This window comes from Cheilinus undulatus, linkage group 12, assembly GCF_018320785.1.
Source record: "Cheilinus undulatus linkage group 12, ASM1832078v1, whole genome shotgun sequence".
Classification (NCBI taxonomy): domain Eukaryota; kingdom Metazoa; phylum Chordata; class Actinopteri; order Labriformes; family Labridae; genus Cheilinus; species Cheilinus undulatus.
Window position 1 is genome coordinate 19,136,509 of NC_054876.1, and position 22,743 is coordinate 19,159,251.

The 22,743-nt window shown below is 38.2% G+C and overlaps 1 protein-coding gene across 1 annotated transcript; it reads right to left on the reverse strand.

The window, feature by feature from the left end:
• Positions 1-1,267: 1,267 nt before the first annotated feature.
• Positions 1,268-19,086, reverse strand: frmd8 (FERM domain containing 8). The gene is made up of 11 exons (XM_041801384.1): positions 18,905-19,086; positions 15,994-16,082; positions 15,675-15,842; positions 15,244-15,345; positions 12,426-12,484; positions 12,031-12,197; positions 6,251-6,466; positions 6,026-6,149; positions 5,740-5,889; positions 4,528-4,753; positions 1,268-3,674 (listed from the first exon to the last, which is right to left on the reverse strand). The coding sequence occupies exons 2-11, from the start codon at positions 16,073-16,075 to the stop codon at positions 3,562-3,564; spliced, it is 1,407 nt and encodes a 468-aa protein (XP_041657318.1). The 5' UTR covers positions 16,076-16,082; positions 18,905-19,086; the 3' UTR covers positions 1,268-3,561.
• Between the last annotated feature and the right edge of the window lie 3,657 nt (positions 19,087-22,743).

Genomic DNA, 22,743 nt, shown 5'->3' on the forward strand with positions numbered 1-22,743 from the left:
TGGGTAGATTATTTCTTTGTTGTAACAATGCCTCTCTGCCAATGCCAAACAGTAAATTTTGCTGCTATTGACTCTTGTTTGGAGCTTCTGGTACCCCCAGGTGCTGACAATCAGGTGCCTGATTGTTAAAATTGGAGGCAATCTCAATGCAGAGATACTGAGAGGAGATTCTACAACCAGTGGCAATCCCATATCTCTACAGTCTGGGACTGAACTCTATCCTCTAAGATGACAACGCTCACCTCCACAGAGCAGGATTTATCAGAGACTGTCTACAGAATTTGGGAGTGGAGAGTATAAAATGGCCTGCCAGCAGTCCTGACCTCAACTCCATTGAACACTTGTGTGATCAGCTTGGGCGTAAAGTTCATGCCAGAGTGACCAACACAGCCACATTGGTTGACTTTCCACACATACTGGTTGAAGGATGGGATGCCATCCCATAGCAGTGTGTGGCCAGGCTGGTGACCAGCATGAAGAGGTGCTTGATTGTTGTGACTGTAAATGGTTCTTCCACACTCTACTGAGGCTCCTGTTTGTTAAATGAAAAAATTGTTGAATGGCCAATATGTCTTGTTTCTTCAGACATCCACCAATGACACCAAACAAGAGTCAACAGCAGCTGTTTGGCATTGAGATTTGTCAAATTTTTCAAGGGCGCAACCCACATACTCAGCTCTGCTACCCATCCTAAAAATGCATGTTCTTTACAAATGTGGCACCATTTAAAAGGGAAACAAACAGGCTTTCCAACAGTTAAAGATTTACTGCAAAGAAGCATTGTTGCAACAAAAAAAATAATCTACCAAACACAAATTTCCTTACTTTTTTCCCAGGCCTTCCTTCTATTTTAATGTATTTGTATTTCATCTGTCTTATTTGAACCTCACTTTACTTGTAAATGTACTTTGTTCTTTTGGCATTTCTCTTCTTTTAGTATTTCTCTACCTTTCTATCTTTAAACCTCTTAAAGCCTCCCATGGACAGGTGTCGAGAATCAGTTCTTTGCTGTAAAGACTTGCAGCAGGGCATCTGGGATCTGTGCATGATTAAATATCTCAGCACCTTGTTAAATAAATGAATAAAATAATGAGATAATATACAAGGATCAAAATATTTAAACCCATTGCCTAAATGAAATTACGATAGAACATTAAGTGAGAGAAAATATGTCATCTGGACTAAAAACACAGTTTTAGTTGTTGTTTTCACAGAAACATACCCAATTTCCATCTGTTTATTAACAAAAGAACACATTAGACATGTGTAAATGAAGGCAGAACTGACCACTTTACTGAGAGAAACCACAACACACTGTTCAACAGCAGCCCAGTGTAGTTATTCAGTATACCAACACACTCACATCAGCTAGGAAAGGTGAAATACATTTTCTGGTTAAAAAAAAAACAGAATATAATACAAAAAAATCTTAACAATAGCAATAACACAAAAAGGTTGATTCCTTGTTTCCAAGCAACAACAGTCACTCAGACTCCAACTGAGTATGAACAAAAAGGCACTTAACGCTTCTGCAAAGTGACTGCTTGAGAAGATAATGCTTAATATGACCTATTTCTTCATTTTTTCTTGTTTACAAAGAATTTGAAAATGAAAGTAAAAATATTCTCATAAAGCTACCAAACAATACAAAACATCTGCAGATGTAAAAAACATCGTATTAGTATTTACAGTGCAGCATCACATGATGTGTATGTTGGAATGCCTATTCTACAATGTCACATGCATAGTGTTAGTCAGCAACAATACACTGGACTGAGTCAGTTAGGTTACAGACAGTAGCTGATTTATAATATGAAGTGTAGTAAGGTAAAAACATTCTGTTTGCATGCTAAGGGCAATCAGGAGAATACATGATGCCACCATATGTCAGTGAAACATTTTCATGTGGAAGGCAGATTTTTAAAGATACACCGTCTGTCATGGCTGGGATTCAGATGATCCTGACTTTGAAATGTAAAGACAGAATCTGCCAGTGTTACCATTAAAGTCGAGCACAGAGGACTCCTGAAAAATTCCCTCTAAACAGCAAAGGGAGAACATTGTGTTGCAGCATGTCAGACAGGCTTGCTTTGGTGTAAACACTGAGATTTAAACAGAAGTTTCAATACTTGTGGAATGATGTTTTTTGCAATATGCACACAGCACATAGTCACCTCTAAGTGAAAAGGATGGGTTCCGGAAACATCCTTTGTTTTGTTTTTTTTTAGATAAAATATCACATTAAATGTTCCTTTAAGTGGGAGAACACAAAGCTGTAAAGGGCAAACCCAGTTTTGTTCGGGTGATATCAACCATGATTGCTATCGCAACAAAAACAGTCATTTTGAATTGCAAAAATATGGTTTGAGCTTGATTTAGGTAGATTTCCTTATTAGTGAGTCTGTAAACAGGAAGGTTGCTTATCATATTTCACACAAACAGTTGCAAAAGTATTGCATTAGTTTTATTTTTGCTTGAACCTGTGCAATGCTGCATAACAATGCAGATTATGAAGTGTTGAATATTACATGCAAACTTGCCCATTGCAGCAGACCATTCTGTAGATGAAATAAAAGCATTTAATGTCATTATGGCTTAGTATAGGAGTTTTTGCTTACTTTTTCCAGTGTTTTGCTCTTATTTTATTATTCTCGGTGCAAGTCCTTTCATCCAAGACACACTGAGTGTGTAACTTAAGCCTCTTCAACATGATAATGTAGTGAATTTTTAACATGTTTGACTGCACCATTTTTTTCTCTTTTACAAAAAACAACTGTCACGGTCTTCTTACAATAACCAGCAGAAAACATTAATATCAAATTCTTGAAAAGCATGTACTTACAAGAAACTTCCACAACAGAGAAAATGTGCCTCCATATGGCCTTTTTGATCAGAGACAGCTACACTTCAACCTTTCCACCAGCTCTCCTCCGAACTGTTTCATGAGAGCAAGGCACTGGCAGTTTAAAAAGCAGAATAATTGAGCACGTCCTTACATCATCCCCTGAAAGTGTCTGTCATGCTGACTGTGAAGACTCTGTGGTTACCCAGACTCATTTTAGGATGACTTGCTAATTGTTTGTTAGATTATAAGGGGACTGATTGCCATGTTTTTGATGCTCAGATGCATAAAGAGGTAATGTAGTGGTTCTACCCACTTAAGGTTGTATATTTTTGAATAATAGCAGTAAGATGCAGCTGCAGAAAGGTTTGCAAGACTTTTCTAAGGCTTGTCTCAGACTCATGAAGGAGGTCCATCATTAGCTTCCCACAAAGTGAGATATGTTCTTTACATAAGGCCATCAAACAAATAGCCCATTCAGTTGAACTTGGAAGCATTGCTGTTAGTAAATCATTTTGTTTTCACATTACTGTACTCTCTAAATATACACAACTTCAGAAGATAAATACTGTAACTTGCTCTAAGATCCCTCGCTTGGTCCTTTGCACGTTCATATATTATCAGTTAAATGTCTCAAGCTTGTATAAAGTCTTCTCTTTTCAATCTCAGTGTAAATTGTTCAGTTTTGGTCTTTGAGGGGTGCGTGCAGATCAAGGAGATTAACCCTGCTCCAGACTCTCTGTCACCTGCACAGCAGAGTACGCTGCTGTAGACTGCTGACGGGTGAAAAACGATGCAGCTCTTTTCGGCTTCAAGCGTTTGATTTCTTTTCCTGTAAGACAACAAGAACAAAATTTAATGTTATACTTTGAAGTCACTATAATAGACACAGATATTCTCAAAGACAGTGACAGAAGCATTTCTACAAACAGTATTCAGTCAATAGTTACATTTCATTTTAGCTTTAAACTTGATATATCATATGTAAGTGTATAAGCAAAGTAAAAAATAAGTAAATGGCACATTTTGAGTGCGCTCAAAAATAGAAGTGTGGTTATTTACCTCTAATTTTGTAGGTGCATGGAAGAGGAAAGGTTGTGTTAGGGGTGAGTCTATCATTTGGTAGCACTAGGTAGATATTTGGACTGCAAATATCTACTGTCTTCTGATCACTGTCAGTGCTGAAAACCTGCACTTACACAAGTTGCCTCGGTATTTACAGCTCCAAATGTCTAAATTGCTTTTATCTGTGACCACCATTCCTTTAGTTTCCTGTCAAAAAATTCTGTGGCTTTGTCACCAAACTTGTTTGCATAAATTCAATATGATGCTGGAGTTTACACAGCCACATGCTGTCATTAGCGAGCACCTCTGCAAATTACACACTGTGGACATAAGGATCAATCCAGGAATACTAAGTTGTTGTGCTTCCTTATTACACACAATTCTTTTCGCTCCCTGTAGTCACTAAAACTATATCCATTTTGCTCCAAGTACAGCAAAAATTAGCAAAGCAAATGACTTTTTTTGGTTTATGTTTTCTCACGCCCCTAGGGAGGCCTGCCTCTTACTTTGACTGCCACTACCACTGGTGTAGATCATCCTTACAATAACTTTCTTACTACACTTTAGAAGGTTTACACTGACGGCATAGAATAAAAACCCTACTAAATCATTACACTCACCATTATCCACATAGCTGATGGTGTTTAATGAATGGACTCGGCTGCATAGAACACTGCTCTGTCTGCGCAGCATCCCACGCCGTCCTCCACGCCCGTTCTTGCTGCTGCCATCTTGCTCAGCAGGCAGCTGGGAACTCGCCTCTCCGTCCATATCAGCTGCAGCTCCGCCCTCTGACGCAGACTTCAGCTCCACGCAGAACTCAATGAAGCCACTCATTAGCTCTGCCTGGAAAACAGAAAGTAAAACACAAATGAGAGAATCTGATGGTCAGAGAGTGAATATTAAAGACTTACACTTTCCTTTTAATGATCCATTAGTGAACCACAGACATAGAAACGGGTTATATTTCCAAACTTGGAGTACGGCTCTATGTGATTATGCACCACTTCTCTGACCATTATGTAATCTCTATTCACCATCTGGTGGCTGAGATGCTTTTCCACCCCACAATTATTGAGCGAGGATCAAATAGACTCAGAGTGTACAACAAACAACATATTTAAAACCCATTTGGCTTCAACTCTGATATGAAGTTTTGTCTTATTTTAAATGTAAACAATCCCACAGCAGCACCTCACCTTGAAGATTTCTGAAACACCAGGTGCAGTGTACTCTCTAGAGATGGCTTTGCATAATCTCTCGTTGACTCAGACAGCTGAAATAAAACACTCTTAAAAAGACTTAATCTATCACCCTCTGTTGTGCCAACACATCCTAAAATGAATGATCAACCTACAGCAAAAATGGGAAAGATGTCAAACACACAAAGTGGGACAGAGTAGCCTGTCAACACAGCAAACTCAGCAGCTTTAAGGCACAGTAAACACACTGGTTGACAACAATCACCCACCAAGATGTTTGTATAGGAACAGGTACGCAAATATATGTATTCAAAAATGTTTTATCCCTCAGCTGCAGCCACTATAGCCACTTACAGAAGCACTGTGTTTTCAATTTGTCTGTCCATTCATCAAGGCCACTTTTGCACGTGGTATCTTAACAGGGTTTTCTTCAAATTCTGCACAAATATCCACATTAACTCAAAGATGAACTGTTTAGATCATGGAGGTCAAAGCTAAATGTCAATCATTCATTAAATAAGATTTCTTCAAAATGGCATTAACATAAAACAACCCACTCTGTGCTCCACTGTCCAGCGATTGCATTCCTCATGGAGGCATATAACTTCCAGGTGTTATCTCTAGTCTTACTTGTTTGGAGTAGATCTTAAGCAGCTTGTTGACTGGTGTACCATCTTCCTCTCCATCAAACTCCAGCCACAGAATGTGAGAGTCGCCCTCCTCCTCAGGGTAGCTGTGGTCCCAGGAAAGCTCATTGAAACGCAGGCCAAGCAGCACATGCTGCAATAAGAATAGTTTAACAGGAAAAATCAGGACAGGTCTGCATTTTAAACATGCAGAATAACCATTTTTATCACTAGCCAGGCTTTGCTTTAATATTTGACAAAAAGTGACAGTAAATCAATCCATTGCTTACCTTCTCTTTGACATCCATCACATAAACTCCCTCCAGGCAGATCCCAACATTGACAGCTTTGTGTTTTCCCCTCTGGAGGATCCCTTGCCCTGGCTTGTCAATCTCCCCCATGAAGAAGGCGCACCTGTTTGTGTGTTCATTGATAATTAAAAGCTGTTACATATGTAGTGAGTCCAGGTAAAAAAAAAAAACACAGCATAAATGGCACATAAAGGTAACTCTTACCCATAATAAGGCAGAGTGTGACATGTGTTGAGGTACTGGTGTAGGAGCTGTGTGGGCTCAGGAGCGTTTCCAGCAGATGTGCGGATCTTTCTGTACGCCTCCAAAAGGTTCTGCTCCAGCCCTGCCTGACGGCTCGACTTCCCTCTCAGAGTGGAGAACAAACCTCCACTCCCCATGGCAACATGTGCCGGCACAAAAGAGGACAACTTCTTTTCTCTGTGGGAGGCAGATGACAGAAGTTTTTATAATGCATACAGGACAAAATGTTCAGTTTCACAGTCAAAGGGCTGTTTACACCTGATTTGAACATGTGCTCTGAGTCCGACTGATCACACATGCTACTATTATTATCACAAATAATCACTCTACATACAAAGTAACATTCACAGCATTACCAGTGAGATATATATATATATATATATATATATATATATACATATATATATATATATATTAGCCAAATTTCATTCAGAGAGTGAGAGCAAGGGGGAACAGGTAAATATTGACAGAGGTCTAGATTAAAATGCTCTGCTGAGTTTTTAAATGGTTATGTAACAGTCTTACTAGTGAGACCTGGGTAGGTGTTTGACACATCGATTTACAGCACACTGCAAAAACAGCCTCTTTTTACAATTTCCCCAGCAGAGTTTCTCAATTAAGTGAAACATTTCACCGTTAAAAGAAAGCAGGATCAGTTTTTTGTGAGGAAAACATTACCTAAGCATAGACAGCACAAGATCTGACAGAGATTAGTTGTACCACTTCATCCACATGGGGGCACCAAAATTAAAAACAAAGTAACAGTAACTTAAGCCTTATGCTGCTGTGTAGTACAATGAAGTGAAACATACATGAATCTCTGTTAATCATTACATACAGATAAATCTGTCTGTTACCAACTAGGAATAGATATCTTTACTATCAATTTGCTCCATTATCAAAAAATTTCATCAGCTGTTGTTTGGTCACTTTTCTTGGAAGCACCAAGGCACCATCTTATGATCACACCATAGTAAAAAAGAAAAAATATTAACTTTTTCTTCTCAAACCAACAGTAGATGTATTTTTTTATTATTAAAAGTTGTTGTTGTGCCCACTATAATGCATCCCCTGCATTTACAAAAGCTTGAAATGACAGGTATAATGATAATCAAAAGCGTTCCCAAAGACACGGCAGGGGATGTAAAATCAAGCAAGAATGACAGGGAACTTCTGTTTCACCTTACCCTATGATTAGTCTGGTAACAGGGAACTGGCAGTCCTTCTTTGTGGTCAAAAGCACAAATGCACAAATACTTTTTACAAACAGTATGTACAAAATATTTGTACAACCTTGAAAGTATTTTTCTAGCAGGTTAAAAGAGATGGATAATTATTAAGTCAAAAAGATTATTTTGTAATTTTGGAATGAAGTTTCCTTGTTTTTTGTATTATTTATTTTATATTGATCTAAAAAACAACAGAGCTGTGTAAATTTGGCAGCCCTTGCACACTGAGTCAGATTTATTTTCTGTTTGAAATGCTGCCTGTTAGAATTGAAATACCATGTCATGGCAATCGTGGCTAAACACTGGGACTTTTGTTCATCATTATTTTATCAGGTTTTAACCGTTTTGACCCTAGTTGTGTAGAGCAGTGGCTGCAGCTCCCTCTCTCTCACCCTACCTTGCTCTGAAACTTCACTTAAAAAAACGATGTTTGCCCGTTTCGTAGATTTCAAGCAGAGAGCATGATAGATTAAGGTCTCCATTTGAACTTGCATCTACAAAAAGCAAGAAAGACTGAACTAAACATTCATTCTATCTCTCTAAAGCCAGGTGTACACTGTGCGATTTTCCTGCAATTCAGCCACAAATTTAGAGTCGCATGACTCACTTTGAAGTCAGGCTGACTTTCAGTCGGATCGGGCATTGTTTGTCGTGCTGTGTACAGGGGGTAAAGACGGCCGACCACAGCCCGACTATGACCTGACAACCTGCTTCCAACTGGTCAGGAGGATTTATGTTATGTTTCATATTTTGGTTGTATGACTTCAGACACTTCACAGTGAGAGCAGAAACGCGAGCAGAATAAACAACTTTGGGGGCTTGTTTTCCTTTGTAAATGGTCAGATGGATAGAAGGGGGAGAGAGAGAGAGAATTTGACTGGAGACACTTCACCCTGAGTGTGTGAGACTTTTTAAAAAGGAAACTCTGTGGGTTTCTGTCACAGTCCGTCCCGACTTCAGTCACACAGTGTGAGCACTCAGGTCATGCACGATCGTCGGATTGTACGGTGTGAACACACAACTCATGCACGATGGCCGTGTGTCGTAAGCGATTTGGTTGTACAGTATGAGATGACATTCTACCATGACTGTCATATGGTTGGCTTGAAATCACACAGTGTACACCCTGCTTAACAGGTTTCTTCTTGATTGGCACAGCGCCAGGATGCACAGGCTTTTACAAATGATGCAAATATACAAAGGGCTGTCTTTTTTTCTCTTAAGGAACAAAGGAACAAGAAAATAGTCAGCTCCGCTTGATTACTCCACTCTGTCTCATACAGCAAAATTTGAAACTAAACCCATTGCACTCATCGTGCAAGGTGTCTGCGTATAACATTTTAGATTTTACTACAAATACAAAAAACACTGAGAACAAAAAGAAAATGCCTTTGTGTGCAGAGACAAAATGATAATTACTTTTGGTCATATGTAAGGCAATTTAGCCCTTCATATTTTAGTTTAGTTGACAAGAACTTAAAATAATTTAGTCCAGTCAAACAATTAAGACATTACTTCTAGTCAGAACACTGTCTCTCTTAAACTAACTAAATTAACCTATTATCATAAAATGGTATTAAGATGTCAGATAAGCTGCTTCTCTACATTACATTACAAACATTACAAAATGCGACATTATTTTTAGCAACATTCTCTAAACCAGCAGTTCCCAAAGTGGGGGTCAGGACCCCCACCGGGGTACTGAATACTGAAAGGGGGGGATTGCTGTATGCTTCCCAAAAAAATACAGAGAAATTTAATATGATTTAAAATGTTACATTTTATCCATTATTGTCAAAGATATTGTTATAATAATTTCAATTTAAAATAAAAATGTAGTCATCTAGTAGAATGTACAAATACTCCCTAAAATGTAAGTTTGTATGTACATGATGCTTTGTGCAACATTGTATACTTTAACCATTTAGAGAAAAGGACCCCAACTCTTTGATGCTGTTATTTTGGGGAGTAACGGGCTGAAAAGTTTAGGAACCCTTGCTCTAAACAGTCAAAAGGGAATAGGCCCAAACACAAACTAAAGTCCTACTGCGACACTATAATCAGACAATCTTGAGACTTTCTTGTGTCATATGCATCTAAAAAGGGGAGCGGTGACTCAGCTCCTTTAATACAATAGTATTACACGTGCAGTGTTTGAGGAGCTCTGTCAAGTACCTGCAATTCTACACCCTCAGTCACAATCAAGTCTTAAGAGGCTTTAAACAGACATGACTCACATTGGCATGATCATCCCACTCTAATCAAAAATGTCATCTCATCCATTCTTGCACTTGACACTTATAAACCAACAATCAGCTGAAAAACACTGCAGTGACACAATGTCAATGTTATCCCCGTTTTAAAAATCAAAGCCCCATCAAACTTAAGAGGCACTGTTGACCTTTTTCACAATGCCTGTGGATTTTCAGCAAATTGCAGCTTGTTGCCGCTGATTGTGCAGAAGTACTTTAAGCTGCTCACTCTGTATGCTGCCCTTTAGAGAATGTAGGTTGAGGGGCCTGAAATTTTGTTGTGTTTTTAAAGGTGTCTATTCTTTCCAGTGCATTTTACTCAAGAGAGGCGTCCTAACACAATTCTGCAAAATAAGCAGCAGTGCCCATTATTTACTCTTTCACTTCCTTTAAAGGGGAACCAAAACCAGGTTAAATGTGAACTTCACAAAATAGAACTGGAAGCAAGAGCTGGGGCCAAAAAACAGAAGGTCAAGCAGGAAAAAACAAGACGAAGTGCTTTCATGTTACAAAAAAACAAGTTAAAACTCTTTAAAACTCATATCAGTGTATAAACACAGAAAAGGATTACAAATAATTTGGTTTTAAATAAGAGACTATAAGTAAAAGCTGAAAAAAGGATTATGTGCCCCAAGGTGATGTTTGATTTCTTAGGAAATAGGCCTCAAAGCTTTTTAAAAAAGCTCAAAGGAGAAAGATAAAAAGAGCTGGCTCTCATCCCTACCAGTTCAACAGAAATCTACAGCAAAGAGATGGTTGGTTAGCTAAAAACTTCAGCAGTTAACCTGACACTATCAAAAGGAAATAAAGATACATATTAAAGCTAGACTCGACTAAGAGAGTAAAGTGGCAACTTCTGGTTTTAGGAGTTTCAGTATGTGCCTACTCGTTTCAGATAAACAGATAAAAGCTTAGCAGTTAGCATGTTTTTGGAACAGCACAGTATGACTGTTTTATAAACTAGAAAATGGAAATAAAGTTGTATGTAGACTGTTGAAAATTATATTCAAATAAAACTACTCAACCGAAGTGATGAGTCACCACATCCAGCATGATAATAATGTGCAAAGAGAAACGAAGGCCAGCAGAGCTAGCTGCTAAATGTTAGCTACACTTTACACAGCATATCAGGCTCACATCATACCCACCTACACAATGACCCTGTGATGAATTTGACTGTTCTCTAAGCATTTTCTCCTCTTTGGGCAGTAAGCTGAATAGGGAAATAGACATCTGGGAACGTCTTTAGTTTAAAACCCTTTTCCCTCTGGAAGACCCCCAAAACAGACTGTCACTTAAAAACTGGTACAATTTGTATTCTGGATTGTAAGTTAATACTAGTATTACAATGTTGCCATAATTGGAACAATCCAAGACAATCTCATGATAACACAACATAATATCTGATTTACTGGCTGAAAGATTTTGTTACCAAAAGAAAAACTCAATCTAATTATTTCCTGGCTTCTGTTGACTATGCAAAGTTTGGGCTCTCCAAGCTGTTGTTTTCCACCCTATTTATCTTTTGCTCTGACTCTTGTTGTGAAATGGGGAAAAGTAACCTGGCACGCCAGATGGATGTGTTTCACACATCCATCTGGAAAACGACTCATAAAAAGCATTTGGGAAAGGGCAGAGTATTTGAAAAAAACTCAGAGGGTGACTGGATGAATGTTCTGTCTGTCACGTCTTTACAGGCCAATCAGAGCAACAAAACATGTGACATAGCCACTAACAAGCTGTGCCCCTACCGAAAGGAGTAAACTTCATATAGAACTGCATAACGTGAACCATGGCGACTGTAGACATGTCAGTACACAAATGTTGTCATTTTCGAAAAGAACACCACCAATGCTACTCTTTGTTCTTCTTTTAACAAAGAAATGTCGTCAAGTTCTGATAAAACTGGCGCTTTAGCAGCATCCACACTAATGTCTTCCACCATATCTGCACCAACGTCTTGTTGCTGCTTGCGATACGTCACAACTCTGCCCGCACCCGAAAGTAGTGCCCCTCATTGCGGATTGGTCCTGTCACTTTCTAACCGGGCCCAAATGGTTCAGATGGGAGCTTTGCAAGACAGATTCACCAGTGAGAAACACAGAAACGGGAGTATCCATCTGCTTTGCAAGGTTGGGGAAAAAGCTAATGAGCAAATTAACTATTGCTTTAAGAGGAGCCAAATTTCATCTGCAAAACTTATAAAAAAGCATTTAAAATCAACCAACAGAATGTGGTATAACCAATCTCTGTGTCTTACCGTACAGTAGTAGTGAACTGTGTGTCATCAAGACCAGTTCCCTCTTCAAGGGCCAGAGACAAGGCTCCGAGACTTGTCCAGTGCTCAGGGTCACAGGGGTATCGGCCTGTGAGGATGTTGCTCCTGGCCTCCTCGTACAGAAGTCTCAGCACGCCCTCATCATCTACCTGCTCAGGATGGAGACAATATCAACAGTATAACAGTCATCACAAAAACAGCCCTGAGTTAGTCTAAGGACGCACCTTTGAATAAAGGAAAACAACTTTGAGGAGCAAAAGTCTTCAATTGAACTCACTTAAGATTTTATAGGTAAAAAACACATGGACTTGTAAGACGTGATTGATATAAAAGCCTTTAAAATTCACTCATATCAACATAAATAAATGTTCAAATACCTGTTGCTCTTTATATTTAGGGTAAAATACATTTCGGCGGAACTGGAGATATGGTTCATCTGAGGAAAAAGAGGAGGATAAGGATGCATTAGGGACAGGCGGCCATCTTTATCATCATCATTTTGTTCAATTTTCACAGAGTGGGATTCAGCCCAAAGTGGAGGAGTGAGAGTACAGAGAAAAACACTTCTGTGGAGGTGGGGGCATCTGCCAGTCAAGCCCCCTCCAACCCACTCTGTTATGAAATATTGTCCTCTCCTGTAGTGTGGGAGGAAACCCTTTCTTCTCCAAAAAAAACCACAACATTTAATAGATTATGCAATTTTTCTATCAGGAAAGCTGTCAATGCATTTTTATGATGCACTCTGCTGACTATCACCTGTCCTGAACAACCCTGCAAAGTCACAAAAACACCCATTTGTGCTGTTTATATAGTGGCCAAAGCCATGACAACACCAGACTGAGTCAGCAACACAACACATGTGTGACTAACTTATTCTGTGTCTTTTTCAAGTTAAATACACCTTATTTTCCTTCTTTAACGCTATCCAACTGTGTGACTGATAACATCATTATAAACATACAGCTCCACAACAGCTGATATAAACCTTAGAAAAAGTAAATGCAAGGTGTTGATGGCCTGGTGGTTAGGTTGCACTCTGTGAACTGAGGTGAAATCCCCAGGACAGGCAGCCCAAGACAGAATATGGCCTGCAGGTCCTTTAAAACTTGTCATTCCTCTCTCTCTCTCCCTTATTTCTATTTCTACAGTCAAAAAAAAAAGGCATGAAAGACTAAAAAATAAATCTTCAAGAAATGTATATTCAATGTACACAGAGACAAATGTTGTCATTATGTAAGTGTGTTTGTCTGTTTCTATCTAAACTCTTTTTGGAACTGTGTCAAAGAACATTGGATAAAAGAAAAATGTGTGAAAATGCTTGGTCGATGAAGCAGATTCTGACCTAATTCTCTTGTGTGGTCCGATTGTTTGTCCAAAATCTAAAATCCCTCAGTCTTAACTCTGATAAGATAACGATAAACAAACAAATAAAGCTCAAGCTAAAACAGCTCATGCTCTGGATTTTGCTTCAAATATGACATAACTACCAACTTTTAAATTTTAGAAATATTTCTGAGGTTTTCACTTCTAATGTCACATTGCGACCGGTATAATAAGGCTTAACACTTGCTTTAAAACTCACAAGATGACAATTATTGAGTTTTCAATGCTCGGGTTTCCAGTATGTGCAGGACTTGTCCACATGTTGCGGAACTTGCTACACATGACTGGGTCGGGTTTACTGAAAACTTGCCTCACAGAAAACTGTGTTCACTCTGCATAGCATCAGTATTTCATGCCATCTTATCTTATGTCATTCCTGTTTAGTTCTGTAATTCCACTTGGCAAAAATCAGCATGTAAAATTGTCTTTGATCCGTTCTCCTTCACACCGTCATATTTTCTTATGTTCCAGCTTTAACTTGGCTTGTCAAGCCACAGGTTTTTATTGCTTGAGATGCAAACTCCCAACTTCCTTTTATTTATTCCAAACAAACCTCACAGCTCTTAAAATGTTATTTACACAGAGTAAGCTACCAAGCACTAACAATATATAAATAAGCTACAAATCCACTGGGAACAGCTGCAGAGAAAGAGGCTGTACCTCTGGCATACAAAGACACACAGTGTTACTGAGAGCATCAGAGGGTGTTTTTACAGTTTTAACACACATCAGTGTTTCAGTCATTATCACTCAACATTTCCAAGCTAGTAAATAAAGACACATCTCCCCATCATGTGAGGATGTTTCTGAAACCAAGGCTGACAAGCTGCATGGGAACCTAGCCTATTATCCAAAACAGTAAGATTTCTTCCAGCAACATTTCCTTTTTTACTGTGGATTCATGGCACATTACAACAAGTGATGATTTTTCCTTTCACTGCTTTTAACTGCATTACTGACACCCCTTTTCCTGCCTTTGTCAAGCACAAGCACTGTTATTAGAACTTGTTTAGAAACTTGGTTAAGTGCAGGCATAGCTGTGAAAGTGTTATTCTCCAGCAGAAATTTAGCTTTAATAATTACATCATTAAATTTTTACTCTGGTTACAAAAAAGTCTTATCCTGACCAGATGAGTCTGGACAAGATTGAACTTTACTTAGTGGGCAGAAGAAGAGATGGACATGATCTTACCACTAGGCTATCTGAGCCACAATTGTACTTAAAATTAACAGGATTTAAAGGTTTTGATTTTCAAATGAACACTAACAGCCAATATTAACAATTAACAGATTAACAGACATTGGAATTTCTACATCTGTTTCAGGTCAAGTTCAAACAATTTTTAAGCACTTTCAGGGTGTATTTCCTGCCTCATACAGCTGCAGTAAATTATGTATTTTCAGATTTTAGCTTATTTAGTTCGTTAGAATTGAGTAGTTAAGTCAGTCCAATGTTTGTTGAAATTTGCTGTATTGAACTAACATTTCAGTTGCTGTTAAGTTAAGCTAACACAGCACCAATCTAGCACATTCTCACCTTAAATTCACTGACAGATCTGAATCACGAATGCAAAACCATGCAAAGCAGTTTACATTTGATTTTATTTCTTTGCCATATTGGCAAACTATTCAGTCAGGTAGCTATTTATTGAGACAAAAATCAGAGAAAAAAGCTATTACAATTTCAAGCACTTACAGTTTCAAAAGTCACAGTACTTTTCAAACCTTGAAAGCCTTTTCAAAGATTTGAAGCACTGAGACTTGTGCCCAGCTCTGCTAAGTACCTAGAAACCCACAGTCACGCACACTCACCTTGTGAAATGTCTTCCTCTGAGGCCTGAGTGAAGCGGTACAGCAAGTCCTGCCACTGCCGACACAGTTTGTACGGTTGATGCCTCGATTTTAACTGCAAGTCTGAGGAGTAAGATGGAGGTAAATGTTACACAGTAAGATGTGTCGGCTTTGTTGCTCTAAAACTGTTTTGTAAATATTCCTAGTGAAGTTAAATACATACTGTAATGAACCTGCTTCTATCATTTCATTCATAACACAAGCAGGGTTGTTTTTACCGAGCATTCATAGGGGGAAAAATCCAACATTGCTACACTTTATCGTCAGATAATGATTATTTCCCTTGAGAAAGAAGCCTATATATGCATCTTAATAATTTTGTATGATTGCCCTAAGAGATAAAAGGGTTCCAGCTGTTGTGAGTGTAAATGGTGGGAGGAAAATGTTCTTACCGAGCAGAGGAGAACAAAGCCAGAAGGCAAAAGCATCCTGTGCAGAGTCAGGAACATGGAGAGCCTCACGAACACTGCGACCTAACTCCTGTACACTGACACTGCCAAGCCCTTCAACTGTTAAATGTACTGCGCTGTCACCAAACAAGTAAATTAGCACATCTTGAGCTGCGGGAACACAGATAAAGAAGACAAATTCAAAATGGGTTACAACATAGCAGCATTATATCTAAATTTAATCTTGAACTAAATGTTTAATTTGCTACAGAAACACACAATGAAGTTGTTAAACACAGTCATATTATTTGCTGCACCATACCACGGGAAAGTGTTGCAGAAGAAGCAACACTTCCTCTCTGCGAGAGATCATCTGATGAATCTGGAGGAAAATCTCCTTCCATCTCTGATCTAAAAAACACAACTCAAAATTACTCTGAGTAAATGCATAGTGACACAAAATAAACTATACAATTATGCATAACCTGTATAAGTGCATATATTTACCATCCAACCAGAAATGATAGGTCTTAATCTTTTCTTAAGATAGAATTCTTTAATGAAAAATGAAGTTAAACCAAACTTCTTCTGCCTTTTGAGGGTGACAAACAGCTCTGTACAACCTGCTGACACTAAGCTCCATAATGTGCAAAAAAGAAATGACAATTTTATTATTCAGCTGCTTCTTCTAATCGAACAAACAGGTTTGTAATTTGTTTCTCTGAGACAATCCTTACAAAGTACTTGAACTAACATAAAAAGTGTGTAAGTACAAAGCATAAAATAATCTGTAGTTCATCCCTAAAACTACAATCTGTAAAAAATCTACTTTAAAGTTTAAGAAATGAGAAGGATAAAAAAAAAGAAAACTTAAGCTTTGGCAGGTCTATTAGTTCTGCTTAAAACTGCAAATACTCATAGACAGATTTACCATTAGGCAAAAGGAGGCCTCATACTCTAAGGGTCCTCAAGCTATGGTCATTATAGGTGTGCATCAAATGTAAGGTATGCAGTACTGTGCAAAAGTATTTTTGTTTTATCCTAAAAGTTTTTTCCTAATTTCCATATGTATGCATTTTTTTGTGTGTGTGTGTGTGTGTGTGTGGGGGGGGGGGGGGGTCCACAGGCAGAAGTAAGCACTGAGTGTGACTTCCCCTTTTTACTAAGCACATCTTGAGCTCTTTTAGGGTAACAGTCTTTTATATATATTCAAGTCAACCGTTGGTATGGTATGATGGGCTTCTTTGTTATATCAGCACTTGTCAAAGGTTATGTTTAAATTTCTGCAGTTTTTATACTTCTTTCTCTGTTCCTGAACTATTTCAAACAATCAGTGTTTTCTTCATCAGATATTATTCACTACGTACATTATTTCACTGCATTAGCAGTCTGCTTATGCTCATGGTCATGCTTGAAAATAAACCATTCCCACTCATCCCACTCCCGCTCCAGAAGGAATGGCATGGTAACAGTGGCCTAAAAATTTGCATTGCACTGTATGTCTGTAATTACTTTAGATGGGTAAGATGTGCATTTTAAAGGAAATCAAGGGCCCAAAATCAGCTGCAAAATAGATTTTGGTTATTTCATAAAGTCATTTGTGGGGTCCCTGGCCTCAACAGCAAGGTTCAAGACCTTCTTAAGCCCCAAATGTCAATTATAGTGAGGTAAATTTCTAATCATTGAGACATTTGGTTGATGGCATGCACATAAAATGTGATTTGTGGCAGAACAGCGGATATTGTGCCAACAGCAAGCACACACTTTTTATTTCAATACGTTACACCTGGCCTAGACACATGTTAAAATATTACAAAGTAGGGCTGGGTAATTAATCGCAAATTAGATTAAATCGCAATATGGTCTGCAGCAATTTTCAAATCGCAGAGGGTACAGTATTTCTTTAACCTGAAATTTTTGTCAAAATATCAGTTTACACCTCTTTTTTTGCACTAGAGATGCTGTGCATTACATATCATACAATTATTCAAGTGACATTTTTTTTTAGAATAGTCTGCAAAAAATCCTACTTTCTTCATTTTTGTATATTTTTCTTACTGAATATGAGAATAACAAAGCTATAGGTTATCTGTTGGAAGTAACATAAGATGAGGAACTTCAGAAATAACCACATATCAACTCCCAATTGCAATACTGGGGGGAAAAAATCGTAATTAGATTATTTTCCCAAATCTTTCAGCCCTATCACAAAGTGGACAATTTGAGTTATGATGCTCTTCTAAGAGGTGACGGTCATGCACTGCTGGAGATTTAGATTTCACATCTGGGTGTGTTCTGCACTTTTCTGGCTTTGTCAAAAAGTCTGTTCTTTTTTGCCTTTAGTTACATAGGGAGGGGCCCATATCTGGTCTTTGCCTGAGCCCCCAAACTACTAAAACCACCCCTGCACATACTTTAAGGTGCATACATTTATACTGATAGCTTTTTAGGTTATTCTCTGCTGATACCATATCTTGCTGATAGCATCTTGAATTTCAAGTCTGGGTGTGAGTGTTTATCAAGCCAACCCAAAATAAGGACCTAGTAGCTGCTTCCGCGATGATAACATTGACGCTAACAGTTTATAGAGGATATGTCTGCTTCTTTCTATAGTTGCGTTTCACCAAAAAGTAATCAGACTAATAATATAAAAGCATCACCTTGCAGCAGCGCCTCTCTGAGGTATCAAAGCAGAAAATGCCCAGCACCATCAGGACGTCACTGTCGACTTTTACTGACCTCACCCTGTTAATATGACACTACTCTGTCACCAATGTACAACACTTATGTTCACCTCATTTTATGTTTATAACGGGCGTCAAACACTAATATAATAGCCTTAAGACAGAGAGTAAGTCCGTACGGACACACAATATCCCGAAACAAGAGCTTGTTAGCAATACAAGCTAAACTGCCTGTCTATTAGATGTCCTAACAAGACCAAACAATGACCAAAAATCCCAGTAAACAATGTAACGTCACTAAAATGTAGTTTTATTGGTTTGAATGCGAGTGAAGCAACCATGCTAGCTGCTGACGTATTATAGTAGAGTTAAGTGTTTTATTGAAATCTTTCGCTCTGTTCTTCTAATGTTAACTTAAACCAAGATATAAATGGTGTTAGCCATCAACAAATGACTAATTTATAAGTAGTTAGCTATCTGTTAGTGTTTTGACCGACAGTCTGACATACTGTTAAGCGAGGGAAGAGAATATCAGAGTCGACCACTTACCTGTCACTCCAGGTAAATTTCCTTCCTCTTACGTCTAATTCTCAGTATATGTTACGATTAATTACAATAAAACCGTGGCTAAATACATTTGCACGTCAAACCCCGCTGTTACTGCCCAGGCTAAAGCTAGCCAGTAGTCTAAAACTAGCTTTCCGGGCAGCTGCAACAGTTAGTGTGTAATCCGGAGATGATTCGTGTTTTTTGTGAACGACTCTTTAATGGGTGTGACAATCCGGCTGCAAAAATCGAAACAAAGCTTGAAATGGTCAACTAATGGCTGGAGTGAGCTTTATATTGCTTAAGATGAATGTTAAAAATAGATAAATCGGATATAGTTTGGAATAAAATGGACCACGGTCTGTTTATAATTCAAACCGTTTAAACGAAGTCGGCTCAAAAGATGTGATCTTGAAAATGAGTCGAACAAAAATGTCAGCGCGCGTCCTCGTCACGTCACTTAACCACTACGTCATTACATCTGTGGCAGTTCAGGCAGTAGATATTTGTTTATCTGCTCTGAGCTGTCGCTGATATTTGAAAATAGATGGAAGCCAAAGATAAACCATGGTGTATTTAAGTTTTGTTTCAAAATAGAGCACAGTCTGCCTTACTGTGGGACAACAAAATACTTAGTAGGCTCCTATCATTTTAATAAAAATATGTCATACTTTGTCAGCCACTCTAATCCAAAGAGTTAAGAGCAATTTGTAACACAAATAAAAAATAAATGAATAAATAAATAACGTCCTTGTGTGATGCAAATGACTGATGACTTATAGTTAACAAAATTACAGACAGCCTATAAGACATTCAAGCATAATAGCACACTAGAAAACATTTTGTAAAGGGGCATAAGCAAATATTTGTCACAAGTGAACCACAGTCATAACAAGTAGTATAATTTTTGTCGACTTAAACATGACAAAACACACAAGTAAACTACCTGTTATCTCTGTGGAAGACCAGACTAAGACTAACAAAAACAGACCTTTGGTAATAAAAACTGACAAATATGAAGTTTAGTTTTCATCATGGAGACTAAAACGATAGTAAAATGTGCTGGGCTGTCCGCCATTGAATATCCATAATATTTCTCCACTGTGTGTATAATTGGTAAAAAAAACCAAGAAGAAATAAGCTGAGGTTTTACATTTTCATTTATATTAATTTAAGAACATGGTTCATGAAATTAGTTCAAAGAAAATCACCGTTTTGACTAAAAGTAAAGACTATAATGTAAGGACATTTCATTCACCATTAATGAGTTTTTATCAACTAAAACTAGATTAAAAACTTCAGGCGAGTGAAAATGACTAAAATGTGACTAAAACTTAAAAGCATTTTCATCTTAAGATTTATGACTCAATTTACAATAACAGCCAAAATGAACACTTAAACCCCCCCCCCCAAAATCAGGCAGGACAATCAGACATGTCTGCCTCCATATCATCCAGCATCTAATGAGACCAAGTCATTTCATTTCAGGTCCTTTTGTAATCTGTTTCAGGCAAAGGGTTGTATAAGAAGAGACCAGGGGAAAACCTCTAGAGCTGGCAGTTGTGCTGCAGCTATTATTTGCACACACCCTGAGGCTAATCTCAACCTCTGTGCATCCATGTGATATGCATGTGAAGGCAACGCTTTGATCATGACATGCGTGGTGTCTGTGTCTTGTGTTAACTTGGACTGTGGATCCATGGAAACACGATGACCTCCACTGCACAATTTGCCCTTAAGAAACTGCTGTACTTATCTGCAAACAGTTTGTGATATTGATTGAACAAAAATTTTTATCACCTGCTCCTTACTGAACTAAATCCTTTTTAATCTCTGATTTGGAGCCATAAAACCAGTTATTTACTTGGTAAGGCCTGGCTGACCACTCACTTTTTAAAGTCAGAATGGTTTTGGTGTCTGTTTATGTGGTATCATGAGCATCATGCTTGTAGAGATTTTATATTTTATCAACTTGCTATTTAGTTTTACATCTGATGAAGCTTTAACTTTGAGACCTCACAGGTGAAAATTTCATAAACTTGATTTTTTTTTTTTTTGAGTTGCAAAACAAGTCAAAGTAGTGACTGTTAAAGTAGCAAAGATACTCCTCTGGTATGTGTGGATCCCTATTTTAAATAATTACATATCAGTCATTGTCACATTTCTTTCCTGTAACGTACAAAAGGCCCTCCGGTGCCACCCTGTGGAGTTCTTTAAAACAGCAAGACAGCTGATTTTCTAATGAACCTTTTCCATTCTAAAGGCTGATAAAACCAGCCTCTTCTGCACTCATTAGCTGGAATATGATCTGCGGATATAGCAGAAGAAGGCAAAAAGAAATAGATAAATAATAATAATAATAATGATAATAATTAATAGAGATTTGCCCCCCCTTTTGCAGCTAGTACAGCCTCCACTCTTCTTTGAAGACTTTCCCAAGATTTTGGAGTGTTTCTGAGGGAATTTGTGCCCATTCATTCTGTAGAGAGTTTATGAGGTCTGGCTTGTGTTCCATTTAATCCCAAAGGTGCTCGATTGGGTTGGGGTCAGGGCTCTGTGTGGGCCAGTGAAGTTCTTCCACACCAACATCATCAAACCATGTCTTTATAGTCCTTGCTTTGTGCACTGGGGTACAGTCATGTTGGAATAGAAAAGGATCTTCCACAAACTGCTGCTAAAAAATTAGAAACCAATAAGTGTTCAAAATGCATGAAGCATTAAGATTGGCCTTCACTGAAGATAAGGAGCCCCACTCACCTCATCCTCTCCTCAGATGACACTTCTGCTGGACTCTCAGCCCCCAACTTGTCCACTGGTCCCAGCACCATCAGTCCTTTTAGAGACCCCTGAACCCTGCAGTCGAGCTCATCATCAACTCCTTGATATTGCTCTCTCCACGGCTTGGGTTACCCATTGCTCATTAAACACACCGCTGAAATCTAGGTCATGATTTACTTAGACATTACAACAGGAAAGATTTTTACACATGAACTTATGTAATAACAGTAAAAGGGATGTCTCTTACATTTTTAGTGATTTTACATCAAAATCAACCATTAGTTTAAGTCTAAAGAAGCCTGCTTTGCTAAGGGAAGTCATTCAAAACTGATTTTATAAAGACCTTTAATAAAACTATACATGGCTTGAATTCAGAGACTTGCATGAAGAAAAAAACACTTCACACCTCATTTGTATTTAAAATACATTTGTACCATTTTTGAAATCCAGTTTTATTCAGACCTAATTAATCCTTAATGGCATAGTCCCTGAGTGCCTCTTACATCCACCTGACGCAGGTGTATATCTGCAAGAGCAGCAGGTTTAGTATTAACAAATAGGATTAAAAGCTTAAACAAAGGTGTCAGAACAGAGGACACACTTAACAGCTTTCACTGCATTAGAGACATCGATTAATCCATCCTTTTAATCCTACTCCTAACAGTGATAGCAGGGAAAGAGGAGGAGGAGAGTACGCAGGACCTCCTCTTCTGGAAGGCATTACCAGACGTGAAGATATTTGGATATGAGTTAAAAAAAAAAGGCAATGGTCATGTCTGAAACCAATGTGAATTCATAGATGTAATTTTTGTGTATGTAATAAATCTCTAGATGTGTTCAAGGTACTCACGCTGGTCTGAAAAATGTAAGAGGCCAAATCCTTTTGGTCTTAAGCTTTCGTTCAATTTCATGCCCAACAATAGATTTGAGCTCTCAGACTATCCAGTAGCTCACCGGTCAATGAACATGCAGCATAAAAGTTTAAGTAACTGTGCTGTAATGTGTTTTAAATGTTGTTAAATCGCGCTCAAATGACTCCACAGGTATTTTAATGTTACAAATAT